General features: G+C 39.5%; 2 protein-coding genes across 2 annotated transcripts; both read right to left on the bottom strand.

The window, feature by feature from the left end:
* Window positions 1-4217: 4217 nt before the first annotated feature.
* On the bottom strand, window positions 4218-12226 carry LOC134869178 (uncharacterized). The gene is made up of 15 exons (XM_063890630.1): window positions 11799-12226; window positions 11092-11262; window positions 10862-10936; window positions 10134-10252; window positions 9406-9580; window positions 9190-9315; window positions 8848-8891; window positions 8656-8746; window positions 8346-8560; window positions 7660-7840; window positions 7425-7508; window positions 6612-6757; window positions 6106-6347; window positions 5676-5785; window positions 4218-5142 (listed from the first exon to the last, which is right to left on the bottom strand). The coding sequence occupies exons 1-15, from the start codon at window positions 12015-12017 to the stop codon at window positions 4987-4989; spliced, it is 2154 nt and encodes a 717-aa protein (XP_063746700.1). The 5' UTR covers window positions 12018-12226; the 3' UTR covers window positions 4218-4986.
* A 403-nt stretch (window positions 12227-12629) lies between these two features.
* On the bottom strand, window positions 12630-25956 carry hps3 (HPS3 biogenesis of lysosomal organelles complex 2 subunit 1). The gene is given in 23 exon segments (XM_063892164.1): window positions 12630-13604; window positions 14149-14236; window positions 14322-14528; window positions 14865-14969; window positions 15140-15343; window positions 15434-15631; window positions 16669-16902; window positions 17240-17417; window positions 17604-17695; window positions 17727-17873; window positions 18463-18571; window positions 20687-20844; window positions 20941-21022; window positions 21601-21775; window positions 22094-22176; window positions 22262-22653; window positions 22818-22877; window positions 23641-23853; window positions 24146-24219; window positions 24408-24501; window positions 24774-24845; window positions 24956-25082; window positions 25847-25956. Coding segments are annotated over 22 exon segments (3144 nt in total). The 5' UTR covers window positions 25007-25082; window positions 25847-25956; the 3' UTR covers window positions 12630-13476.
* Between the last annotated feature and the right edge of the window lie 229 nt (window positions 25957-26185).

Raw genomic sequence — 26185 nt, 5'->3', positions numbered from 1 at the left:
AGATTTTCGGGGGGTCCCATTTTTCTCTCGGGGGGGGGGGGGGGGGGGCGCTTGCTCTTGCGCTTGACTTGACTGATATTTTAGAGAGACCCCCCAACATTTCCTAAATCATGTTTTCGGGGGATCTCGTGTCAGTTTCAGGGGGTCTCGGATCCCCCGAGTCCCCCCGTAGTTCGTACACTGCCCACAACTGCAGACCTTTCAACTGCAGCCTTGACTATTGCAGTAAGGACAACTCAAGCGCTCACAACTGCAGCGCCTACAAATGCGACTCCCACAACTACAGATCTTACAACCGCTGCCCCAACAACTGCAGCCACAACAACTCCTATAACTGCAGCTCAAACTACTGACTCAACAACCACTGCATCTCATTCAACTGAAGCACCCACAACAACTGTAGTTCCTACAACTGAGGCACCAACAACTAGAGACCCCACTACTTTAGCCCCTACAACTGCTGCCCCTACATCTGCTGCTCAAATGACTACAGGTCCAACAACTACAGCCCCAACAACTGCAACCACGAGAACTGCAGCAGTGACAACTCCTACAACTGCAGCTCAAATGACTGTCACACCGACCACAGAACCACCTTCAACTGCAGGAACAACAACTGTATCACCCATAACTGCAGACCTTTCTACTGTAGCGTCAACAACAGCAGAAACAACAAATGCAATAGGGACAACTCAAGCTCCCACAACTGCAACTCCCACAAATTCATCCCCCACTACTGTAGGTGCAACTACCACAGCCTCAACAACTGCAACGCTCACATCTGCATCCCCCTCTACTGCAGACCATACAACTGCAGTCCCTACAACTCCCACAACTGTAGCCCCTACAACTGCGGTCCATTCAACTTCAGCCAACACTACTGCAGCAACTACAAATCCTACAACTGCAGCTCAAACTACTGTCACACCAACCACTGCATCTCTTTCAACTGCAGCATCCACAACTACTGCTGTTCCTACAACTGAAGCCCCCACAACTGCTGCACCTACAACTGCGGCCCCTACAGCTGCAGCAACAACAACAACTGCAGCCATGACAACTCCTATAACTGCAGCTCAAACTACTGGTTCAACAACCACTGCATCTCATTCAACTGCAGCACCCACAACAACTGTGGTTCCTACAACTGAGGCCTCGACAACTAGAGACCCCATTACTGTAGCCCTTACTTCTGCATCTCCGACAACTGCAACACCAACTACTGTGGCTACCATTATTGAAGCTCCTACAACTACAGCTAAAACAACTGCAGACTCGACAACTGCAGCCATGATTACTGCAGCCACGACAACTTTAACAGTAACAAGTCCTACAACAGCAGCTCAAACTACTGTCACAACAACCACAGCACCTCCAACAACTGCAGCCCCTACAACTGCAGTCCCTACAACTGCAGCCCCTACAACTGCAGTCCCTATAACTGCGGCCCCTACAACTGCAGCCACAACAACTGTAGCACCGAAAACTCCTATAAATGCAGCTCAAACTACTGTCACACCCACCACAGCACCTCCTTCGACTGCGGGAACTACAACCGTGTTACCCACAACTGTAGCCCCAACAACTGCAGTAGGGACATTTCAAACTCCCACAGCTGCAGCCACTACAACTGTGATTCCCGCTACTACCGGTCTTATAACAGCTGCCCCAACAACTTCAGCCACGACAACTCCTATAACTACAGCTCAAACTACTGGTTCAACAACCACTGCATCTCATTCAACTGAAGCACCCACAACAACTGTAGTTCCTACAACTGAGGCAACTAGAAACCCCACTACGGTAGCCCTTACATCTGCATCTCCGACAACTGCAACACCAACAACTGTGGCTACCACTAATGCAGCTCCTACAACTACAGCTCCAACAACTGCAGGCACAATAAATACTGCAGCCCCCAATACTGAAGTTCCTACAAAAGCGGTACCTACAAGTGCAGCCCCCACTACTGAAGTTCCTACAACTGTGGCCCCAGCAACTGCAGCCCCCACTACTGAAGTTCCTACAACTGTGGCCCCAGCAACTGCAGTCCCCACTACTGAAGTTCCTACAACAGCGGTACCCACAAGTGCAGTCCCTACTACTGAAGTTCCTACAACTGTGGCCCCAACAACTGCAGCCCCCACTACTGAAGCTCCCACCACTGCAACTCCCACAACTGTAGCCCCCTCTACTAAAGCCCAAACTACTGCCACTCTTACGACTGCATCCCATACTACTGCAGACCCCACTACTTTAACCCCTACAATTTCAGGTCCCACAAGTGCAGCCCTAACAACTACAGCCCAAACAACTGCTGCCTTAACAACCACACCTCCCACCACTGTTGTCCCTGCATCAATGAGTTTCAAAACTGCAGTTCATTCAACTGGCGGTCCAACAACTGCAACAACTGCAGCAGTCCCTAAAACCATAGCTCCATCAACATAATATGTTACTTCAACTGCGCTCCCTACAACTGCAGCTTCTATAACTTCCCTTATCACACCAACTCAAGGTTACTCCATTATTTTTGCCCCTTTTTCAAAAAAATATCTCTCTATTATTTTAATCTTTTTATTTTACGTTTATGACCCCGGAAGTTTCTGTACAACGTTTTAAATATGTGTGGCTATCATTAAGGGGTTCTGCTCACAGATTAAACTGACACTTTGACCGGAAGTGTAGCTCTCCCACTTTGTTTTGTAATATACATTTTATTTTATTTTTTAAGTATGGAACATTGTAATGGATTTTATAGCCACAACATTTTGCGGGAGTTTAAATGCATTTGTATGATTTATGGGACACTTTTATGGTATGTTTTTGGACATTGTACAATTTTACCATTAATCTTAATAAGTTTGTATTTGTTTATTCCTACAGGTTTGGTATCACTGGCACATGTACAGATGAGGATAAAAACTGTTGGGGAGGTGAGCAATGGAACCATCATCAAATTTGTTAAACAGGTATGTAAATCAGAAGGTGAAACTATTTTGTTTAGGCTCCCCACATAACACAATCACTGGTAATGTATTTTCTCTCCATTTAGTTTTTTAGAGATCGGCTCCCTAATGGAACAGCCAACAGAGTCACTGTGACAAACATTCAAAGGGTTCCAGTTGCCCCATAAATGCTGCATGTGGATTTATATTGACAGCAATTTGAGGTTACACTGTTGATTTTGTTTTGACGTGATCTGAAGGGGGAATTTCCATTAATCATTTAATCATATCTGGGAATAGTCTTTGTTTTCTTTGTGTTGTTTTCAGGACTGTCATGGATGGCAGTGATTTAACAAACAATACATCAAAATCACCCAAAGTTGTTTTTCATTAAACAGAGAAACATATATTCTGCTTTGTTTCCAATCTCAGAAATTTGGTACAAATGACTTTGATTTCCCATTTTTACTTTAAAATCCCCAAACAATATTCACAAGAAAGTGAAACGTGAACATGTGCATTTTGGTATGGATTACATAAGACTATAGAAATCTCACACCAAGTGAACAGACCAGTCAAATAACTTTTTAGGTGAATTAGCAGCATACCAAGTGTATTGTATCCTGACTTTGGGAAATTAATGGTCTTTGAAGTTTTTCTTAGACAATGCATAATGTTTATTGAATGTGAATCTGATTTGCCTTTAGTATTATTATAGAATACATCTTTCCAATTTGTTGGGACCACCAGAACATGAAAGCATTGCTTGGGAAGTTTTTGGTTTGAAATACTTTTTCTTTGCAGGCTTATTTAACCTTTTGTTAAAATTACAGTGCCATTACTTAGGCTTGAGGTACTCATAAATGATTGTGTACTTTGTGTGGTTTTGGCCATTTGCTCTCTGTTTCAGTCGTGTGTCCATTTTGTAAATGTGCCTCTCCTGGAAACAGTTTAGTTGCTACCTATATAGAAATGCGTTTTGAACTTAGGCCACTTAGTTGTGTAACAGCCATTTGTTACACATCTGTTCCAAGGCTATGCAAAACAAACACGTATTTTCCAATGCCGACTGAATGTATTTCTTCAAGTCATCACTGATTAAAATATTCATTTTTAAAGTAATGATTAGTGCACGAAAGGCCATATTTATTGTTTATATATAATATGCTTTAATGGGATTCATTTATTTTATTGATGTTATTTTAAGTATGCTTCTGAAAGAAACAAAAAAGATAAATATTTGAATTACTCTTTCTTGGTTTTTTGTATTCTTTAATGAATAATTTGTAAAGAATTGTAGCACACTATCTTTTTATCAAATACAATTAAAACACATGGAAATACAAAATTACATACAATTTAAGTTACATATATTTATATTAAACATTTTCTCAAAAATCAGTAGAGACACATAATGTCAATTATTCAAATGAGCCATTTTGTAAGATGTCAAAGAGATGCATTCTGTGTCATGATTCTGGAATCTGTATCTACCGTTCATTGGAGAGGCTTTAAAATACATAAACAAAACATTAATGATTATCTTAATTGAAAAATAAATAAATGTTTTATATTGTTGTTTTATTTGAATGTCCTACTCTTAAGTGGTGCTTCAAAAATAGATTGTTGTTTTGTTTAATTATATAGCATGCAAGCTCACTTTACTGTAACAACTGAGAGCATGCAGTATGTCAACACATCATATCTGATCTACTACAGCCAAAACTCTTTAACTGTTTCCAACTCTTCTAAAGACCCATCGTTCAAACAACACTAAATTAATAATGTGCACAGCAGCTATTATAAACATAACTCAAATGACTCAAATCTGTCTGCGCTCCTGCATTTGGTCATGAGTTTTAGTGACAAACTGTTCACAAAATACTACCGTTCCCCAAACTGTGGACTTGGTTTCCATTTAATCACTTTGTTCATATTCTGCAAAACCATTTGCCGAATATAAAAGACATTCTCCGCAGGTCTTCAAGTATCAAGGAAGGCATCCATTTTGCAGTGGGCTGAAGCTGCCTTCTCCATCTCACTCAACCTGAAAACGTTTAAAGCCAAGGGCCACGTGCATGGCTCTGCTCAGCATCTCCATCAGGTCTGCAGGCGCTGAAACTCCCCTTGGCAGGAAGAACTCCAGAGTACAGGTGGAGGTGTGAGGCAGACACACGCCTGACATGCTTGCATCCTTGAAATTTAAGTCAAATGTGAAAAAGATTTATCTCAGACAGACGAAAAGGTGTAATCAAAGAAAGTTTGAAGTACTTTTATCTGAATACCTGAATGTGAAATTCAGTCCTTACAGAAACTCAACAGATTGATAATGCATATTTATTATCTAAATTCAAAATTTTGAAATGTTTTTGGGGAGCCGGGTTTTAAAGAATTCATTTAAATACATGTTTGGGATAACTGACTTACAGTGATGACAACTGTCAAGTTTAATTTCTTGTCTGAGCAATTTTTCAATCCAATCATTCCAATTCAAGCAATGTGATGTTTCAGAAATGTAATAAAAGACAAATCATTTTTATATCTACATTTGTGTATCCAAGGGAAACAATAGTAAGCTAAAACATTGTAATACATTGCCATTGTCCCTCCCTCAGTAGGAATAGCTGTAACATCTCAATGTACAGATAAGGAAAAGGTTCCTGTGTCACATTAAATGGAACCATTTCAGGACATTTTTGTACCTGTTATTACCTTAAAAGTACCAACCTGGGAGAAAAAACACAGGGAGATCAATCTGGGGAACCCAAGAGGAGGCAGATGATGGGCTCCAGTGATGAAGTTGAGGAGGTCTTCAAAGCAAAAGTCTGCCTGACCATCTGATTTTGCACAAGGACACATTTTTCAAAAACACTTCTCGTACACAAAATGTTGACTTAATATCTATTAAAAAAACAAGAACCAAGACTGCTCTCAGCCATTTAAAACCTAACAGAGAAATAAAAGTTGTAGCACTTAAAATGGTTAGATTTATTTGAAGAAAAGTACTAGTGAGTTTCTTTCCGTTTGGGGTTTGTATCTTCAGGGGGGCTTGCCCTTATTGTAATACACTTGAGAAATCTTACACTAAATGAAATATACAGTACTAAACCACATCATGTTGTTCACATGCATCATCCATCCGTCCCTGAGTTCTTACCGCTGACTAAAGTGAGAACTGTTTCCCAGTGTCCTGCCGTTTCCTCCTCGGCTGCCCTCAGCTGGCTGTCTGCACGGCTGTAGCGTATTTTGATAAGCTGTTTGAACTCTTTTAGCATCAGAGGCTGACGCTGTGCGCTGGTCATCACTGGCACAAACTCCTCCCAGTGGGACTGCACCGTACCCCACAAACCACCACAGCTGTTCATCCCGTCGGTGAACTGGGAGATCATACAAGCCACCCTTATGGACAGCAGAGGGGCTGAGTGATTACTATTCATGATGGGACTAGCAGCTATTTTGAAACAATAGAAACCATGCAAAACTATGATATAGCACATAAGTTTCTGATAAATGGCAGTTAGTAAAAACTGAGATAGATAGAAGAACAGAGGGCATCAAGTACTGAAATATAAAAAAAACACTGAACAAATCAGTGTATGGGACACACACACCCTCACACACACGAGATCTCTGTGTGTGAGGGTGTGTGTGTGTATGTCCTACCTGTGGTGGATGTACTGTTTGACCAGGCGGATATAGATAGATGGTATTTCATCAGAATGGGCCGAAAAAACTCCAGGGATCCCACATTTTGACACCCAGTCACACAGACTGGGAGAAAGCTTCGTCACATCAGAACAGCTTTGCAGCTACAAGAGAAACAGAGAAGCGTTATAAATGACAGTGGTAATATGCCTTTTGTAGTTCTTTCTCATATGAATATAATATCACGATAATCCCAACACTACCATCACAGGACAATTTCTATTTCTAATCATATTTCTGTTTACTGACAGGGCAGCATTTTAGTACTGAAATGCTATAGTTTTTGTTTTGTGTTGGTGTCTCACTACAAACCAGGACACCATGATATTACAGTCTGTATTCGAGAGGTGACATTTAATTATATTTGTTGTCAGTTTCTCTCCACTGTGGCAGAAGAGTGTAAAATAATAACACAAGCTGTGAACAAGTGTCAGTCATCCATTCACATAAACACTGGAGGTATTTACCATTTAAAAAACAGGCACAGGCAAGAAAACGATATTCATGATGCATCCAATCCTGTATAGATTTAACATTACCTGCTTGTTTAGTAAGTGTTAACAAATTTGATTGAGTGGAAAAATCACTACATTTTATCGCTTAGGATTAATAGGCTGCTGTTATAATGTTTTATTTAAATCACTAAACTGTCTTAGTATCTATAATGATACACAGCAGACTATCAAATTAATCATAGGGATTAAAATTCAACCTTTATCTTTTAAATATCAGTTTAAAAAGGACAGATGTGTGAAATGTGTTTTATGCAACCTGTTGCAGTCGGATCTGTGCTTCAGTGTCAACAACGTCTCTCCAGCTGAAGTCCTCCAAAGATGGATTCCTGCCACACATCATCTGTGACAATAAAATACAATTTAGTCAAACTAGATTATCAATTTGGAAATTGATTTAACGCATCTGCTAGCCAGCATATGCAATATGTAAAGTTCAATCAAGGTAAAATTCAAGAGAATCTTTGATAAAAAGTGTAATCCAAGTACACAACCTGGAAGAGCACAGGGTGTAGACAACGGGGTCCAGGCCCGCCATGAGCCAGAGACCAGCCAATCAGAACGCCTGCTTCGTAATACTTCCTGTCTCTAAGAGCAGCGAGGTCATAGGTGAAGAACAGACGCCCTGGAAGACCCTCAAATACAGAAGTTCTCAGCAGCTCCAACAAAGTCAAGCTGTGAGCAGAAGACAAAAGTATATTCGGAAGGGATTTGCACATATTATTAGTATAATATATATATATTTTATGATATCGAGTAGGTACCTCAAATAAAGATTGTAATTCCTCTACAAATACTCTATTTTTCCGCCGAAAGAAAATCATTAGCATTTATTTTGTATTTCGAGGTTAATAGTTTTAAATGATAATAATCAATATTGTGGGTTTTTGTCTGTTGGTCTAACAACACAAACATCTTAATAAGTCACATTGAGCTTTGGTAAATTGTGATTTTCAAGACTGAAATGATTGTTGCAGATCTTTATCTTATTCATTGTTCCCTCATGTAAATGTCAGTTACACAACTGGTCACACAAGATACCTGACAACTAGTGATTTAAAAAAAAAAATCAAACAAGGGTTATCCTGTTTTTTCCCTGGTATGAGTCACAGTCAAGTAAGTACACGTTTGGACCCATCTTTAAAAATATGATACACCTGTTTTAATTAAAGTTAATAACCTGAAGAAATCTCTGAGAGGTCCCTCGTGCCCGTCCGTCTCCTCTCCACTGAAAGCGATGATGGGTATCGTACTGAAACAGAAGCCAGGCCTCCTCACCAACTTCAGAGCGCTTTGGAGCAGGTCTCTCCTCCTCACCTGGATGTACGTCACCAGGTCTCCATCCATGTTCTCCTGTTTGAACACTCTCAGGATGGTGTCCAGGTCGAGGGAGGACTGCACACCACACAGTAAGGTTTAAAGGAAAGGGTGTCTTTTCTGTCCTTTAATCAGAATTTTTTGGAATACCTAAAATACTGAAATACACTGACCTCCTCTGTGATCCTCGGAACAACAGGCCGGGTGTGAATCAGCTCAATGTTTCTGTGAAGGCAGCTCTCTGCCTCTACACAAAACTCCTTCCTTAATAAGGACAACACACAAATATACATGTTTAAGGTTTATTGTTCACCATATATGATTTTCAAATGTTTTCTTCTCAGGAACTGCTAATACTTTTTTACCTGTTCAGAATAGGTGTCTCAATGACAGACAGCTCCGATCCTGCCTGTTGTGAGAAAATATTATTCAAACTATATTCACTATGGAAAATAAATGTAAACATGTAATTAATGATTGTCATTCCTATCAGAAAACATGATATAAAATGAAATCAAACTCTGCAGAATTTAATATATAACCATAGCAGTGAATTCAGATCTTTCAGGTTAGTCAAATCACAAACCAAAGGTCGATGGCAATACAGCTGAGTCATATTGTGAAATGAATCACATTACACTTGTAACAAATGTAATTATAGTAATCATAATTGCCAACAACAAAATGAAGTTCCAGAGTATATTTACCTGTGGGTATTCCTGGTGGCTTAGGATGTACAAAGCACCATGTCCAGAAGTCCTGAGCACCTGCTCTCCAGTCCAGCCCTCTGTCGGAGGGTCTGGGACAAACAGTACCCTAGAGCCTGGTACACACTGGACACACACACACACACACACACACACACACACACGCCAGTAAAATCTAAGTCCAACTCATTCTCCCAAAAGTTTTATTACACACACCTGTAAATATGTGAAGGAGAATTGTTGTCCTGCCCGTTTCACAAACTGTCCCCTGAAGAACGTCGCCAGCCGACTCTGCATCTGATTGGCCGACCAGTTCTGATCTATGGTGATGCGAGTAGTCAATCCCCTGGCCGCTAGAGCTGCTCGTTCTTTGCTTCGTGGAACAGTGTGTCTGGAAAAACAAAAAGAATATTTACGTTACTGAAATTGTTCCATTAGATTACTGTATATATTGTTATTGATATTTTCCAGCCATTTGAATTCATGCTTAATTTTAAAATGTAAATGAAATGGAAAGACTTTATCCTCTGAGGGGTATGAACAGGCTCATTTCATTCTGCCTGTTACAGTTGATGGTGATGGGGCAAGTGCGACATTTTTGCCCTAATTGTCGCACTGTAGATTAACAGGTCAGTAGGGTCACAGTTAACATTTGGAGTCATCTAACGAGGCAAAAATAATATTAACAGAACATTTCAAGATACAATTACTAATCTAGTGCTAGAGAAACAGCGGATATTTGGTGGCCAATTAGTAACTTTTTGTCTGGCCATTGTTAATGTTTGACAAAATATTAAGAATGGAGGCCAAAATGTCAATACCAAATGTAAAAATCTATATTTCTGATCTTGTCCCAACAACCAAAAAACCAACCATCCTTCACTGAGTCACATAGCACATAAAAGACCGATGAAATATGATGTCACACACTATCACGCCCTCACCTCTCCAGTTGTGCCAGGTAGCGTCCTCTGGGTAGACAGACCACATCTTTGACAACCAATCCAGTCTTCTGCTGAGAAAGTTTCTTCCACTTGAGACGACTGGCTTTGTTCGGAGATGGCTGTAGCACACAGCAAGGGGAAGCACACGGACAGACAGATTAGACATATTGACAAATCACATGCACACAGTTCTTATTGTGCAAGAATCTTAACCACAAACAGATATACAATGTGTGTCAATACTTAACTAGTCAGGAAAAAAACAACAACACAAGAACAAAAGGAAACATTACCCCTGAAGTCATGAGAAGATTGATTAGTCAAACAACAGACAATTAATCAAGGAAACCAATAAAATGAGTGTTCAAAATTAGGCTAAGAAAACCTCTTTGGCTCCTAAAATGCATACTTTGCATTTGTCCTTATGTTCTGAAATTTAAAATAAAGGGAAAAAAACTAAATCAACCGTACAGGAAACATCCTACATACATAAGATCATAAGAACAAAGCAACATCAAATGCATGCATGTGAAAAACAAGCAAAAATTGACAACTAAACCTGATAAAATGCTATTTAAATCTATGTTATTATACTAGTAAGATGGAAGTACGCGCAGTGGTTCGTTCAACAACATTAAATCAACATCAAGCTCCATGTTGAAAAGTCAGGTCAAATGCATTCATTGTGATTTTCAAAAAATAACAAAACAAAACAGAAGATGATGTACCGTGGCCGTAATGGAACGATCCTCTGCTTTTGTATCCAATAATTCATTTTCAGACAATCTGACGGGAGGAAGCACCTGCACGGAGAAAAAGAAAGCAGCATTAGAACATGGTGAAACCTCCTGAAAGAGCTCCTTAAAAGCCATTTAGAGTTTATATTTAATTATTGAACTGACATTATCAATTATTTTCCACAGTATGATTGTATGTATTCATTTACATTTTTACTTACCTTCATCTCTATTTTAATATCTTCCATTAATCCTAGGGCAGTGGGGAAGTTCTCAGCTTCTGTCTCAACAAGAGGATCGATTTTGGGCTGGGTATGCTGCCTGGATGAAGTCTCAACCTGAGGCCTGGGTTCCTCCTCACCGTCAGGGACCAGGGGATGCTCCGGGTGCGTCTGAGTTCAAGAAGAAGGAGGAAAAGATTTTTACTGTATGTGGACTAATGGATGATGCACCATATGGACGGAACACACTAGAACAGCATAGTATTTTAGATGCAACACAGTATTAGAGTTTTGCCAAAATAAGAACGTTTTCATTATTGCAAAAGTATTTGTGTATAGCACAGGGTCTACCTCATTCAGAATGTTTTTATTATTTTCAAACCAAATAAATAAGTGTATTTCTGATTATAGTGAATTGATTGATCGATGGCACATTCGTCAACAAATGTATCTCAGTTTTAAATAGCTAACCTCTATGACCATCACATGTGGACCAGTCACACAAACTCTAGGTATGAAGGAGCAGTATGTAATCTCAATCCATTCAATTCTTTAACCGTACTATACATACTGTATAAGATTCCTTTGAGATCACATGACCCAAGCTAAAAGAAAGGCTGTAATACACACACATTAGAAAGCAGTCTGAGGATCACCACAGTATTTCTTGTTGTTTCAATCTATTAAAATGTACACTCAAGACCCACTTGGACAAAGCTGACTTCTTCCTCCTCCTGGGTTAATGTCACAACACGGGGCTCCATTGAGGAAAACATCTCCATCTCGATGTTTTCTGTGATGCCAAGCACCACCGCCTTCTTCTCACTCAGTCTCTTCCTCTGTGATACCACTATAAAAGTTTTTTCTCCCGTGCTTGTCCTTAGATGCCTCATTTCTTCAAGAACAATTTCCTTTTCCCTCGTCATTCACTTAATTGCTGTCTGTCTTTTGTGTGTTTGGTCTAAGACTTCTGTCCTTGCTTTAGCTTTCTTTATATCTTTTTGTCTCCTTGATCCTGTCCTGCTCTTTGCTGTTTTCAGGCCTGTACTGCTTTCTGTATCTCCTCGAGTTTGAGTTGAACCTCCAAATATTCCTCAGGTAATGGTGGCCTTCCAAAGATCCAAATAGCTGAGCACTCATTAAATCAAGCTGAGATCTATCAGATCCTGTGGCTCTGATTGGCTCAGCTTTGGAATGTTGTTACACTCTCATTGGTTGAGAGGTTTGTGAAATAGCTCTGATTGGTTCTACATTGTCTTTAAAGTTAAAACATCTTGGCACATTGTTGTTAGGAGCTTTTAAATTGTTGATTATACCTCCTGCATAATGAACTCAGATCTTAAAGAAGGTCAATGTACACGATTGAAAAGACAAATCTAATCAACCCCTCTTCACATATCACTTGTGGCCTGTTCAATCATTAACATTATGATTGAGTCACTTTTGATTGTGTGTGATGTCAATAATCCAAGTTACAAAATACTTGCTTATACAATTAAAACACACATGTTTTAGTAATAAATGGAGACCAAAAAGGGTCTACATGTATTGCCTTTGCTCGTCAAGTAAGACATTTATTTGAATCCACAGCCAAAAACATCAGGCAAGATTGCTAAACAAATCTTGATAAAGTGCGCAGACTTCAGCAGCAGCAGTTACACAGATCAGTGATCTACTAACTATTCATGTTATTTTTCTGGGTCAATCTGAGCAGGGTTTGTTTAAAGTCACACCTCATTTCTTTGTTGAAACTGTAATGACTTAACAAAAGAAAAGCACACACTGAAAATGATCATGTGTCATAATAAGGGAGTAGCACAACGAGTTAAATGAGGAAGTTGTGAGTCAGAATACAGTTACAACAAATCAAGTGGACTGGTTTATTTTGCTTTTCATAGTAACCCTAAACCCATTCAGGCACTATTTTTAGGACAACAAACTTTATTAGATAATATAATAGTAGCTACTGTACACATTAAGTTTGTATCACCACATTAAATCTTAAGACCACTTTAAGATCTTTAAAATTGTAACAAAAATGACCATGCATTCTAATACGAATGGCAAACAAAACTAAAAAATGGCAAAGTAAATCAATCAATTAAAAGAAACATATTGTGTTATTTATATGCTGCTCCAAAGAACATGAACCTGCAGGGGAACCTAGAACAATTTTTTTCATGATTTTTATCTACATTGATTTTTATCACACTCTACTGTTAGGTCCGTTTACAGCAACTGAAAAACTGCAACCCCAAAGCAATAACTTGCCCCGATGCAGCAGTTCAAATGCATACAATGGGATGCAGTTATTCTATATGTCAGTTTGAATGAACAACTGTCCCGTTTGTCCTTGTATATTTAAGTACAGTGTGTGTGTGTGTTTCAGGCCATTAAGTGTCTCTGGCTACATGTCAACAGATGAGGCAGGAAGTAGGAGGCCGTGCCGTCGTCAGGTATCAGCTCCAGAAAGTCTGTGGGACTCATCTCCATGGCAACCACAACAAGCGTCTCTGTTGGCATGAACACAGGCCAGATTTAAGTCTAGGTATCAAAACATGGACATCTGAGTAGATCTGAAATTTCAGACTCTTGTTTTTTTTTCATGTTTGTATTGTCACCCCTCGATGCAAGAAAAAGTAATAAAATTCTAGTTTCACAAAAAGTATTAATTCATGTAATTAGTTCACTTAGTCTTATTTCTCATTGTTTATTTGCAGGGCCTTTGCAAGATTAGATTAAAACGCAGCTTAAATGAACCAATTTAGCATTGCACTTCTGCTGCCCCATAGGTGATTGGACTGAGGCGGGGCAACAGGAAAAAAGTACAAAGTCAACGGCCCTGATTTAATTTCCTGACTTTGTCTGGATATCCAGAACTATGTGAAACCTGTGAATATATTTTTGTGAGCAGCAAATTTGCCACAGGCCCATTTCACATCAAAGAACGACTGGGTATATATTAGATGTCCTTAACAAAGCTTGCACAAGTGGAACTTAAACTCAAAGTTTAAGGTACTTTCGACAGACTGATGGCATTCTGGGATAAGTGTCTACCTTTGAGCGCTGCCAATAGGATGCTGTTGTCTGAAGCAGCTCTCGTCCTGTTACAAAGCTCAGGCAGCAGCTTCTGCCACCACAACACCTGCGAAAATTAGACAAGGAAGACAAGGTTATACCCTTGAGAAACACTGGGTGTGGAAAAAGTAAGGTTAGAGCTCAGTACAGACCATATGCTTGTCTTGTAACTGGTGGTTTGCATAGGCTATGATGGCCTGAGGACATCGGTCCAGCAGCTTCTCAATGCTGTGGTCATACTGGCCCCTCCTGGTGGAGCAGAGGAGGTGCAGGCTGAAGCCCCATAAGGTTTCCTCTGACAGACGCTCCATCAGAGGCACCACGAAGCCCACAGACAGAGACGGACCACACAGCAGAGACTGTTGGCAGAAACATAGAAAAAAATCATAGACCGGGTGTAAGGTAAACGGAGATGATGCACCTTTTAAAAGATCAAAATATTTGTTTGACAATCAAACAAGTTGAATGTATGAAATTCAAAAACAAAACCCAACTCAAATCAATACGCTGAGATCTGTGTAATAGCCTCACATGGTATGGTATGATGAGTAGCTTTGGTGGCTAATGTTAGCGCATGTTAGAAGACTTGACATATTTGACTACTAGTGCAATGTCCAAGTAGACCCCTAAAATGTTCAATTATTTTTGGTATATTTTCCATAGAATAACATTTCTTTTGATTGCAGACACATTACCTGCAGTTTGTACAGCGCCTCCTGGTGTTGGGAGCTGGTAGTGTGAGCTGGATTGAGAACGGTGAGCCACGGGTAGAGAGCACCATAATGGGAACACGAGTTTATCTGAGACACACAAACATGCAGGCCTCTCAGTGAGTACATAGGTGATCATATAAATTATAACACATCACACTATTTAACCACAATGATTATTAGACGGCAGTAGAAAATCCCCAACAGAATCTACATATTTCTCAAACAAAGAATACAGCTGCAATTATTATCTACTGTACCAGATCTTCAGGGCTCTTCAGCGGCCTTCGTCTTGAAGGTATATGTGGTTCGTTGAGGTGTGTAGCGGAGGTTGTGATTGTAAGTCGCTCGATATAGATGGACACAAGTCTGAACAGGAGTTCCTGGATGACAGCTTCCTGTGAGGAAGCCATGAGCATCGCCTCCCAGAAATCCACCTGCAAGCACTTCTCACAGCCCAGTTCCTAAAATCAAACAAAAATGATCTTGAAAGATTGAAACAAATCAGTAAGATTTCACTTGCTGTGAATAACATGTATAAGTGCCCCACCTACCTCGAATATGTGATCAGCCTGCTCCAGCTGAACTTTGCTGTTTTCATGTAAAGCCACCATCGCAGCCACCAGCAGTCCTGGTTGGGACTTTGCCAGCTGGCAAGTCAGTCGTGTGGCACGGATGTGTGTGTGCTGAAAGCCAACTCCACCGTGCAGCAGTAGCCTCGGCTCCTCGATGAACCCGTACACCAGCAGCATCTAAACACAGAGATCCTCAGGTTTCTCAGAGTTTCATCTGCCCTTGGTTACACCGTCAGCATCACTCTTATGATCTCATGCTGACAAATGTAATTTGTAGTGATTTGGTACATTATAAAATAATGCAAACAATGTTAAGAGCTTAAAGGATTCAGACAAAAACTGTTTCTATTGTACATCTGTTTCTCAATCCATTGTGATCATTGTATTTCTCATTTCCTTTTATGAGGAATCAGAACAATGTTTCACCCCCCACTAAATAAAAAAATGAGTTAAACATTAATGAAAGGCTTTTTTACAAATACAAAATAAACTGTTCCAATTGGACCAGGTGACGCGAGAACAATATTCCTCTGTTAAATAACCTCTATTTGTTTTTTTTAAATCTGGAAAACCTTTACTGTAATTATTGTAGCAAGTGTACACATACTGTGTTTTTATTGGTGTATAAGCCAGAATGGAAACAAACATACTTTATCAAAACTGGGGATTTGTTCATCATATATATCCTGCCTAACTTTAGTGGATCATTACATAAGGAGATGATCTGCAGACGCTCCGTTCAAAACAAGACCAAACATTTCAATGGATGTTTTTAAGCCATGGGTCTAGCCAATTTCTGGAAATTTCTCATGCTACATTGAAGCAGTTGTTGATCAATTGCGCCCCCTATCGACCAGTTAAGAGGAGTTATAAATCAGGAGGAAATGACAGTATGAAAAGTCAGTAAACATTTTTAAAGATTGTTAAAAATCACAACAACAAGAGGTCCTTGAGCATACAGCCTCATACAAACAATATGAGGCTTATGAGAGTACTCTCATACAAGATTAGAACACAGACCCACACACACACACACACACACACACACACACACACACACACACACACACACACACACACACACACACACACACACACACACACACACACACACACACACACACACACACACACACACACACACACACACACACACACACACACACACACACACACACACACACACACACACACACACACACACACACACACACCTCGGCATGTCTCTCCATCAGCTGTGTATACTGTGGCAGGTCATCCAAACACAGCATCATGGTTGCCATGGTGATTGTGAGAAGAACCGACACACCACACGTGTCCTCCTGATGTATTAGGATTTGCAGCGTTTTGGTTGGACTCAGGTTTATCATGGACGGGCTGGCACACACACTGACGAGCTGTGAGGGCTCTGATTGGCTGAAAATGTCTATGACTTCATCAGCTTCCTCCTGCAGAAAGATAATTCTTTAATTCCTTGTTTCTTACGTTTTTTTAAATATGAAATAACTGAAGGAACAAGTGTTTAGTAGAACACAAATAAAACACACTGATGAGCTGAAGTATAAAATTGAAAATACCTAATTATTTAAATATTTTATAGACTCACAGGTTGTAACAGTCTATTTTCCAAGAAAGCTAATGGAAGACCTTTCTAAACAATGATTGCATGTTCATTATTCTATAGCAAAGTAAATGTAATAATATTTTCTTCCATATTATACCTTTACACCTTTCTCAAAATAAAAAAGTCTCATTACAACAACTCTGCATTATGTTAATGTATACCTGGCTGAGAGTCTGCTCTGTTTCCTCAAACAGGAAATGCTTCAGGTAAAACAGGAAGCCGGGGCCGTAGGTGTGAGGGCTGCTTGGAAGCGGGCGGTTTCTGGCCATGACTTCTGTGACTGACAGACCGGACATCCTGTAGTATGGCAAAGCCAGGTGGCAATCCTTCTGAGTACCCCTTACAGAGGAGAGAAACACAGAAAAACAAAACGATTGATTCTCCTCAAATCTGAATATTTGCTGCTTTTTTTTCTCCCTTACTTTGGGATCCTTTTTGACTTTAGATAGTAGGCAAATCAAAACAGGCCTTATCACCTTGAGAATATGTGAATTAAGAGATCCTGAGTCCCTGTGTGTGTGATACCTGCTGAAACAGTCTCCCAGCTGTGCACAGTTGTGCCTGAGTGCCTCCTCCAGTTCCTGCCTGTCTGTCTGTGCAGCTGTCCTGTCCCTCAGCTTGTGTGTCTTTCTCGGTCTGCAGAGTCACTGCGGCTTCACCCTCGATGTTTTGTTGCTGCTCTGATTGCTCTGTCCTGAGTAAGGAGGCGCGGAGGAAGAGGTGGGCTTCACTCAGGAGGTGCCGCAGGTTTTGGGCCTGCGGGTTGGTCTCTGCATACCGCTCGCTGTATTCGACCTGAAAGACACAGAGACAAAAATGTGATTTACACTCATACACATGCACATTTACAATGTTTTGCATGTTCAGAGTACAGTATATCTTTCATATTTTTCCGCCTGTCATTTAGTCACAAAATCTACCTTTCTTTGAAAAAAAGGTTTTAAAATTAGCAAATCAGACAGACGTTTCACAAAAACTCTGTCTGCTTTTTTATAACAGATGGACTAAAACAGTCCATTTCACTTGACTTAGAAAATACTTAATCTGATTAATTAACATATTTATTAAAAAAAATGGAACTCTCAGTACACATATACAAGTTAATGTTAATTCATGTTGTTTTTTTTACTATAAAGTGATCAATTACAAATAAAATGCATGTCATTTTTATGTACTTTTTCTTCGTTTTTTTACATGATCTACTTTTATCTACATTTTCATCATTTTTGCTATGTTGTGGTTTTATTTCTTTAGTCTTTCATAATGTATGATTATTAATTGTGCATAAATTATATCAATTTAAGTAGATTTACACAACCACAAGAAGTGACATGCAAATTGGATTGGTTTTGAACAGCTCATTCAGGTGGTGCGTCTGTGTTACCATCTCTTGGTAAAGAGTGAGGGGGCTGACGGTGTCGATCACATACAGGTTCCACCCGTGTCCTGCTGGGCTGGTTTCTTTAGGAGAGGAGATCGTCCACTTCCTGCTCCTGAGGTCAAAGGTTACACAGATGGGAAATAAAATTAATGAATCGATAAATTCGCCCAAATCCCTGAAACTGCAGACTTTACAAAGAGAATTTCCCATGATTCAAGAAAATCACAGATATCAACACAAAGAACAATGAGTTTATGTAACAGTGTGTTGATTTGACTCTAGTCTAGAGTCTACAAACTAGGATTCTCCCTTAATTTCTTGTATTTAAAGAATGCACAATTGGTATACTCAACATGTCGATAACAGGTATTCAATGAAATACTTAAAACATTTTCGTCATACTTTTCATTACATTGAACATATTTTTAACCAAAGAAGGGTTTTTACTACTGTCTGCAGCACCATCATACTCAGTGAAGAACAACATGTTGCATACACTTGCTATGTGATACGGTACTATTGACTAATACTAGTATTACTACATCAAACATGAACAAACAAACAAACATTAGTGAACTGTTAGTGAACACCTGGTAAAAAAGTAAGATGTGTTTCCTGTGGCTCAAGCCATGCTGGATAGTCATGTCAGGGAGCCCCAAACCTGTTTGATTTGTAGTGGAAACAGACACATTTTACAATCTACAAAGCACACCTGCCTGTGTTAAAAGCACAATATGTTATGTTCTGCCACTAGGGGTCTGTCAATAACAACCAAACAAAAGATGAAGTTTGGCGGCATTGAGAGGCAGCGTTAGATCATAGGAGAGCTCTTCGCCCCATTGCAGCCATAAACGCCAGCTTCTTCTAGTTATAACTATATTGTTAATTGTTTATGACATTTTTTTACCAGGAACCAAAGCAGAGACGGTGATTGAAAACTGTAAAACCACAGGACAATGCAGTTTAACGTTTAATTCCAAAAAAGGATTTCTCCAACATTGTTTTAGCTGTCAAGATTCTTGAAGAATCTCAGCTTTTGCTCAGATTTCTCTGAAACTTAAGATGCAATGACTCAAATCTCATATGACTTTATCCGGCCTCGGGCGACAACAACAATGCTGAGACATGCCCAAAGGGGATATGCTGGAGTTAAATCCAAAACAGATCTTCTTCAGATCTATTTCAGTCCATAGATAATTAGTTTGTGAGCAAAGGGTCACACACACTAAAGGGAGTTAGGGTGGTTATGTTTTAAATTGGTTAAGGAACTAAAACAGGATGTTTTGTCACTTTGAGACCAAGCTGTTAAGGCACAGAAACTAGTAGTAGTTGTGGATTTTAAAATATGAACATTCTATTTGTAGATTATTTGTCATCCTACATTAACTTTTAAAGGTCATGTGCAGTGTAACTACTTGATTAGAGCAGCACATGTTATTCCATAATATACCTTATAAGTACAACATTTTACAATCGTAAGTCTTACATCATGGAAATGCTTGAATTTCTTATCCAAGTGACTTGAATATTGACAACTTTTGGTAAGGCAGGGCAGGTCAAAGAAGCAAGTTCTTAGTACCTTCACTTCCCTCCTTTTTTAAAAACTAGGAACTTTTTACCACTGAATAAGAGAGTCTTAAGTGAGGGCAAGAAGATACCTTGACATCTTCAAAATGCTCCTTTCTTAGCATTTAGGATTTTGTCACAAATTAGGAAAAGCCTCCGAACTGATGTTCCAGTTCAGGTTAATTACTACGGTTATTCTGCAGCTAGGAGTAATGGTATCAGTGACAAATGCAAAAACAAACAAGGTCATTTAATGGAAGCTAAAAAAAAAGGCCCTGTTCAATGGCAAGTTTTAATAAGTACTTTTTGAGGGTTTCTTAGCATTGCAGCTTGGCCTAAAGTGACAACACAGGCTGTGGGGGTGGGAGTTTGGGTTTATCTTACAGGAAGGGCCGAAATAGAAAGCTCTCCAGAGCCGGTGTGGTTGCGGGATCGATTCCCACCGCCAGGAAAATACCAGTCAGCAAGGTGTGTTCTTTCAACTCGCTAAAATAACACATACACACACAGTAAACCATTTTATAAATGTATGTATGCCTGCAGAAACACACACCACCAGTGTTGACAAGTATTCTGGTATGGCATGGAGGTATCTTGTGATGAAGCTTTTAACACTGGAAGGTGTACGATCACAATCACATGGTATATGTGTGAGACTTACAGGCCTCTGCGTTGTGGGGTGCGTTCAGGTTCCTCTGGTGTCTCTGTGTCAGCAGCGGAGAGCAGGATGACATGGCGGCCGTAGACACACATTGAGCGCAGACCAATAAACAGCTGCATCCTGAGCGCACACACCTCCATGCTGCAGGGCGGACAGGCCTTCAAACACCCACAGTGGAAAATGGTGAGATTAAACCCTAAATGTAATTATTAATTAAGAACCCATGAAGCAAGGTTTCCATGTCAGGCTCATACCTTCATGGTGGTGTCGATGTAAGGGTCCACAACCCTGGCTGCTACGGCTGCACAACGCACTGTGAAACACTGCACTGCATTCCTACCAGGAACACAGGTAGAAACAAACTTAATTATTGCCAAATGCACATTTCAGAATACAGTTGTTGCAATATACCCGTATTGACCCGAGTTGCAATATTTAAACAATGGGGTATTGAGATCATGTTAAAAACACACATAATCAAGCGCCTTTTTATTTCCACAGTTTTTTTGTAATAACCTTCTCTCCCTTCCCTAACACACAGTGTAACTTCTTAGCCAAAATAAAGACAAGCAGTAAATCAATCAGACAAAAAACAAACCATCTTTCTTGTTTTTCAAATGTTCTGTTGACATGACAATAATATTGTAGTTGATTGTTAAAGACTTTGGTAAGGATAGTTGTGTAGTTAAAATCTGATATTGTGACAGTCCTACTTTAGACTACGGAGCTAAATATCATCCATTTCAGTTAGTCTAGTACTGACGCTTATAAACATGTCTTCTTTTCCAGTTTCTACTTATGAAAGACTCAATGTTCATTTGTTATGATTTCCCAAGACAAGTCATGGATGAAGATATTTTAACAAGCTATCATTCAGTGAAAATTAAATGAATAAAATGAGACTGCAGATGTACTTTGTAATGACGTGCAGCAGGTGGTCTGTTAGCACCGCCTTCAGGACTTTCTCTGGATACTGATAGGTGGACAGAAGCTCGACACCACCCTTCAGACTGTACAGGTAGCCCGCGTTGGGGAGGGAGAAGAAGCAGAAAACACATGCTGGTTCTTCCAGAGGTACAGACTGGTTACCTGGAGAGAGAGGATGCAGAAACAATATTTGACCAAAACAAAAACAAGTCCTGAAACTGCGCTGATAACATACAAGGAAGTGAAAGAATGTATTTTTTTGAAAATTTGATCCTGAAGGTAAAGAGCAAACATTATAACATGTGCAGTTGCAATTATTTTTCGCAGGACTTTGCTGCAACAGAGCTCAGTAGGGTTAAATGAAGGTATTAGTGGCATAGATTAAGGATTTGTATGAAAGTTTTTGATATTACGCAGACATACAGAGAGGAAATGTAGTGGTAACCCTAATTCCTGTGACAACTGTATTGCTGTACTCACTGGTGAACAGTGGGTAAAGCTGCAGTGAGTGGAGTTGGGTCCCCTCGACACTGCAGCCTTGGAAGAAGTCCGGAGTAAAACGCCTGCAAGATAAGTAACACAAATAAAAAAAATGATAAACGGCTTATGGCAGAAATATGCTAACCGTAAAGAAATACAAGCACACACCTGAAGAGAACATATGATAGCGTGTATTGTCCTTTGCCGTCCTCCAGCCCGGTATTCTCAATGCTGACACGAATGTCACAGTCTTTAGCTACATCACCCAGCAACTCCTGGTGTCTCGGAAGAACCATAAAGTCAGCCGGGTCATCTATATGATCTGCTGCACACAAAAAACACAAAGATCTGTTACTTTCTGTTCCTGCTGACATATCTATGCTTATTTTTAACAGTCAATAAGATACATAGATGGCATCAATCATTGAAGAGGGCAACAGATACAAACTTTTCTTTGTGTTGGGTGATTCTATGGTTTTCGATTCAGAGGATGCATCCAGTTTCAGAACCAGCACCTCCAGCTCCATCTGCACTGCCACATAACCGCCCCACAGTGCCACCTAGGGGGAAGAGGAGCAGTATAACGAAACAATACCAGACCAGTAAGTATTGGTCTTATGTTATTTTATTTGTGCATTACAGATAAGCAAAGTGAACTATTCAGTAAATACCACAAAAAGAAAGGAACATAATAAAGAAAAGGGGAAATGGTGTTACAAATGACCTGTTTAGGCTCGATTTTTGGGAGATGCAGGATAACAGAGCGCTCAAAATCCAGGAAATTCTGGTTTGAACTTGGAGTCTGAGCTAAAAAAAAAACAAACAAAGGATGGATCAGATGAAGCAGGAAACCATGAAGGAGACAGCGAAGTGGATCTTATTTCTCATTTCCAAAACCTAACTTTTCACCACTACACATAGAATAGGCATTGTTTAATAGAACATTGATCACATTTAAGGTCAGTAAAAATACACCAAAGATCAGTGCCGAAGATTAAATGACAATCGGAGTGTTACAAAATAATTGAATTATATGGAGGATCATATTTTTCTAACAGTCACTCTATGTGACCAATATGGTTGAAGCAATTTGCTGAAATTGTTCCTCCTTTCCAGTTAACACATTATAAACCAAAAACAAGTCATGATGCAAAACAACTCCTCGGGTGTCATTTTCTTGAGGTACCTTGACTCTGACTGGAGTTCTGCGAGGCACTCTGAAGGATCTGCTGACGCGATTATTTTCCAGAAAAACGAAAGTTAAAACATAACATACTTTATTGAGACATACAGTATAACTCTGATGATAAACTAAAACCTCTAATTCATATTACAATTACATATTCCTACAATTGATATTTGAATACTTTTGGAGACACAATAAAATGGAAACTCTAATGTTGTGGATAACTGTCAACTGTATCTTTATTCGTGACTAAATCATGCACCACTCTCAATATCTTATCTAAACTATGTAAGGTTCTCTCTATAACTAGAGAGGGGTCTTCAGAGGAGGTAAAGCCATAGATTATCAGTTTGACTCTTACCACGCTCTGCGGGTTCTGTCTCCTCAAAGCGAACAGGACCAGAGTGTCCTCACAGCCGACCAGAAGATCTCCTGTTACCGGGCAACATGCCACGGCAACAGGGCGCTCTGACAGAGGGATCTCGATGATCTCCATCTGCACCCCGCCCCGCACAGACGCCCCTCGCAGCAGGTGGCCCAACAAACGCACCCCTACTCGGGCCTTCCCTTCCGCCTGCATGGAGAGCAATAAGTACGTAAAAAAACAAAAGGACGTAATATTGCAGTAGATCCATGGATAGGAAACCAACTATTTTTTCTTATTTATCTTTGATAGATTCAGTGGATCAATTACATTTCAAGTTTAATGTTAATGCTGGAATGAGTAGTATCTGAGGGACAACACATTTTTCTGGTCTATTCGAATAAAAATGCAAAAAAATGCATTAACTTATTATGAATATGGTTCCTTAAGTTTCAGTGCAATATGATATGAAATACTTTCAAGAAAGCTTTTCAGTGTGTACCTGGTATCTCCAGTTGGTGTAGGCTCTCAGGTAGGTAGCACTGTTCTTCTCCTCAATGGTAACCAGGTAATCTCCTGGACGTGATGCAGAATATCAAATTAAAATAATAATATGTTACTCTCTTCAATTCACAGTTTAACCTTTAAGCTGTCGGCTTACTTACTCACACATAAAACAAACAAAAGATAAACTGCAATGGGTAAAAACCAGTATGTATGCAGTTGCTAAGAATGACAGAAGAAGATGATTATGTGTTTTTTACCCATTTTGCTGTGCTGGATGCTCTTTACAGTGCCCATGGTGGCAAAGCGACAGATGAAGGGGCAGCCCTCCTGCTCCACATTGTAGGCCTCCACCTTGATTCAGTTCAACATATTAAAAGTCAGTATCCTGCAGAAATATTTCATCTCTAAAATTGTAAAGAACAATTATAAACTGATGATCGCAGCAAACCACGAGTTTTCCCAAGATCTGTAGAAGTGTTTTTTATGAAATTACACTGATACTTTATACACTGGAATAGAATATATTTTATGAGGGGTCATAGGTTTAACATATTTTTCACACAGACAGTATAAAAAAAAAAAAGGAAAACTATTGTTTACAAATATACATATTAAAGAATAACCTTGCATCCTCCAGTAGCCACCACGAACAGAGCTCCACCTCCACAGCAGACCAGTCCAGGCTCCTGCTCCACCTAAGACACAGAGAGGTAAGGTAGATTAGATAGGATCTGATACAAACACAAAACGACAATATTTGAATTATCCACATTTAAAGCGAATAAATCCCTCAGCATCCACCTACCTGTACTATCTGCTGTGAGGCGAAGGGATGGCAGTTGTAGACGTGCACCATGTTGGGTCCGCCTCTCAAGAGACAGGAATCAGCCCAGGGTGGAAATGTAACGGACTATCCACATCCAGCAGGACACCTATAATTAAAATGAAAAGGTTTTAAGAGCTGAACAGTTTTGACATATTATTCAAACATTTTTTAGGGTTATGAGACATCTGTCATTTCACATAATTACAAATGACCTCAACTTCTTTTTAACTTTTTGTGTTTAGCTGTGGCAATAGGCTTCCTTTTTATAGTTTGACCAGGTTAATCACATGTGACATAAGAAACATGTATACTTATTATTTTTGCATTCTTTTAGCCAATATGGGCAAGCTAGCACAAAGTTATTAAAAACAATATTATTTTGGTTTATTTGTAAGTCAAACGGTAATTGATTGACGGTCCCTAACACTAACCCTGTGGATAACAGGGAGGGCTACGATGTAAAAAAAAAACCTTCCTATGACTGCCGTAGTCTGAATGTCTTTTGAATATCCTACATAAAACTAAAGTAATCGTGGCATACTTAACATCGACGTTTTCAGGGAAAATGTATCCTTTATTTAATAGTAATTAAGTTCTGAAACTCTGAAACCAATCTGTCACGTATGTAAACGTATTAAAATAAAATAGGAAACATAACCCACCAATAATCTGAATGTAAAATTTAGATTTAGATTAGTTTCTATCAGTATCAGGAGCTGAAACAGGGCTGCATTGTGTTTCACTAATCGATATCACATGCCTCGGTCTTGTGAGCAGCAGTAGGTGTGCACACATTAGGATTGACAATTTTCTTCCTGTTAACTCACATTTTAGCTACAAATAACGAGTGAAATACTAATAGTAAAGTACCTTCTATGCTGACAGATCCTCGGTATCCTCACCTTTCCTACTTTTCTATTCACTGCTGAAGTGTATTGATTTCCCACTGCAAAGCAGGAAGTGAACCGTCAAACGCAACAAGAAAGAGCCCGCCCACTCCGGGTTTTCATTGGATCACATTTCTGCTTGTTTTGTGTTTGACGTTCTCATTGGATACCAACATTTATTTTTAAGCGTTGTTTTTCAACTTTGTTATAATGGTTTCAATTTCAGTTTCAAGATATCATTATTTTAAAAACTAAAATGTAATCACATAAAATCAACAAACCAGAGGAGTGTACAGGGACCAATCTTCAAAGTGCATTGCTG

This window comes from Eleginops maclovinus, chromosome 9 (assembly GCF_036324505.1).
Source record: "Eleginops maclovinus isolate JMC-PN-2008 ecotype Puerto Natales chromosome 9, JC_Emac_rtc_rv5, whole genome shotgun sequence".
Lineage (NCBI taxonomy): Eukaryota > Metazoa > Chordata > Actinopteri > Perciformes > Eleginopidae > Eleginops > Eleginops maclovinus.
Note: the sequence above shows the minus strand (reverse complement) of the source record. Positions and strands in the feature narration are given on the sequence as shown.

Coding starts and splice junctions, on each gene's coding strand:
- LOC134869178 (XM_063890630.1), bottom strand. CDS start 12,017: ATGACGAGGGAAAAGGAAATTGTTCTTGAAGAAATGAGGCATCTAAGG. Junction 10,253..10,861: donor ATCGTTCCATTACGGCCACG/GTACATCATCTT, acceptor TGTGTGCTACAG/CCATCTCCGAACAAAGCCAG. Junction 9,581..10,133: donor TACCTGGCACAACTGGAGAG/GTGAGGGCGTGA, acceptor TTGTTTTTCCAG/ACACACTGTTCCACGAAGCA.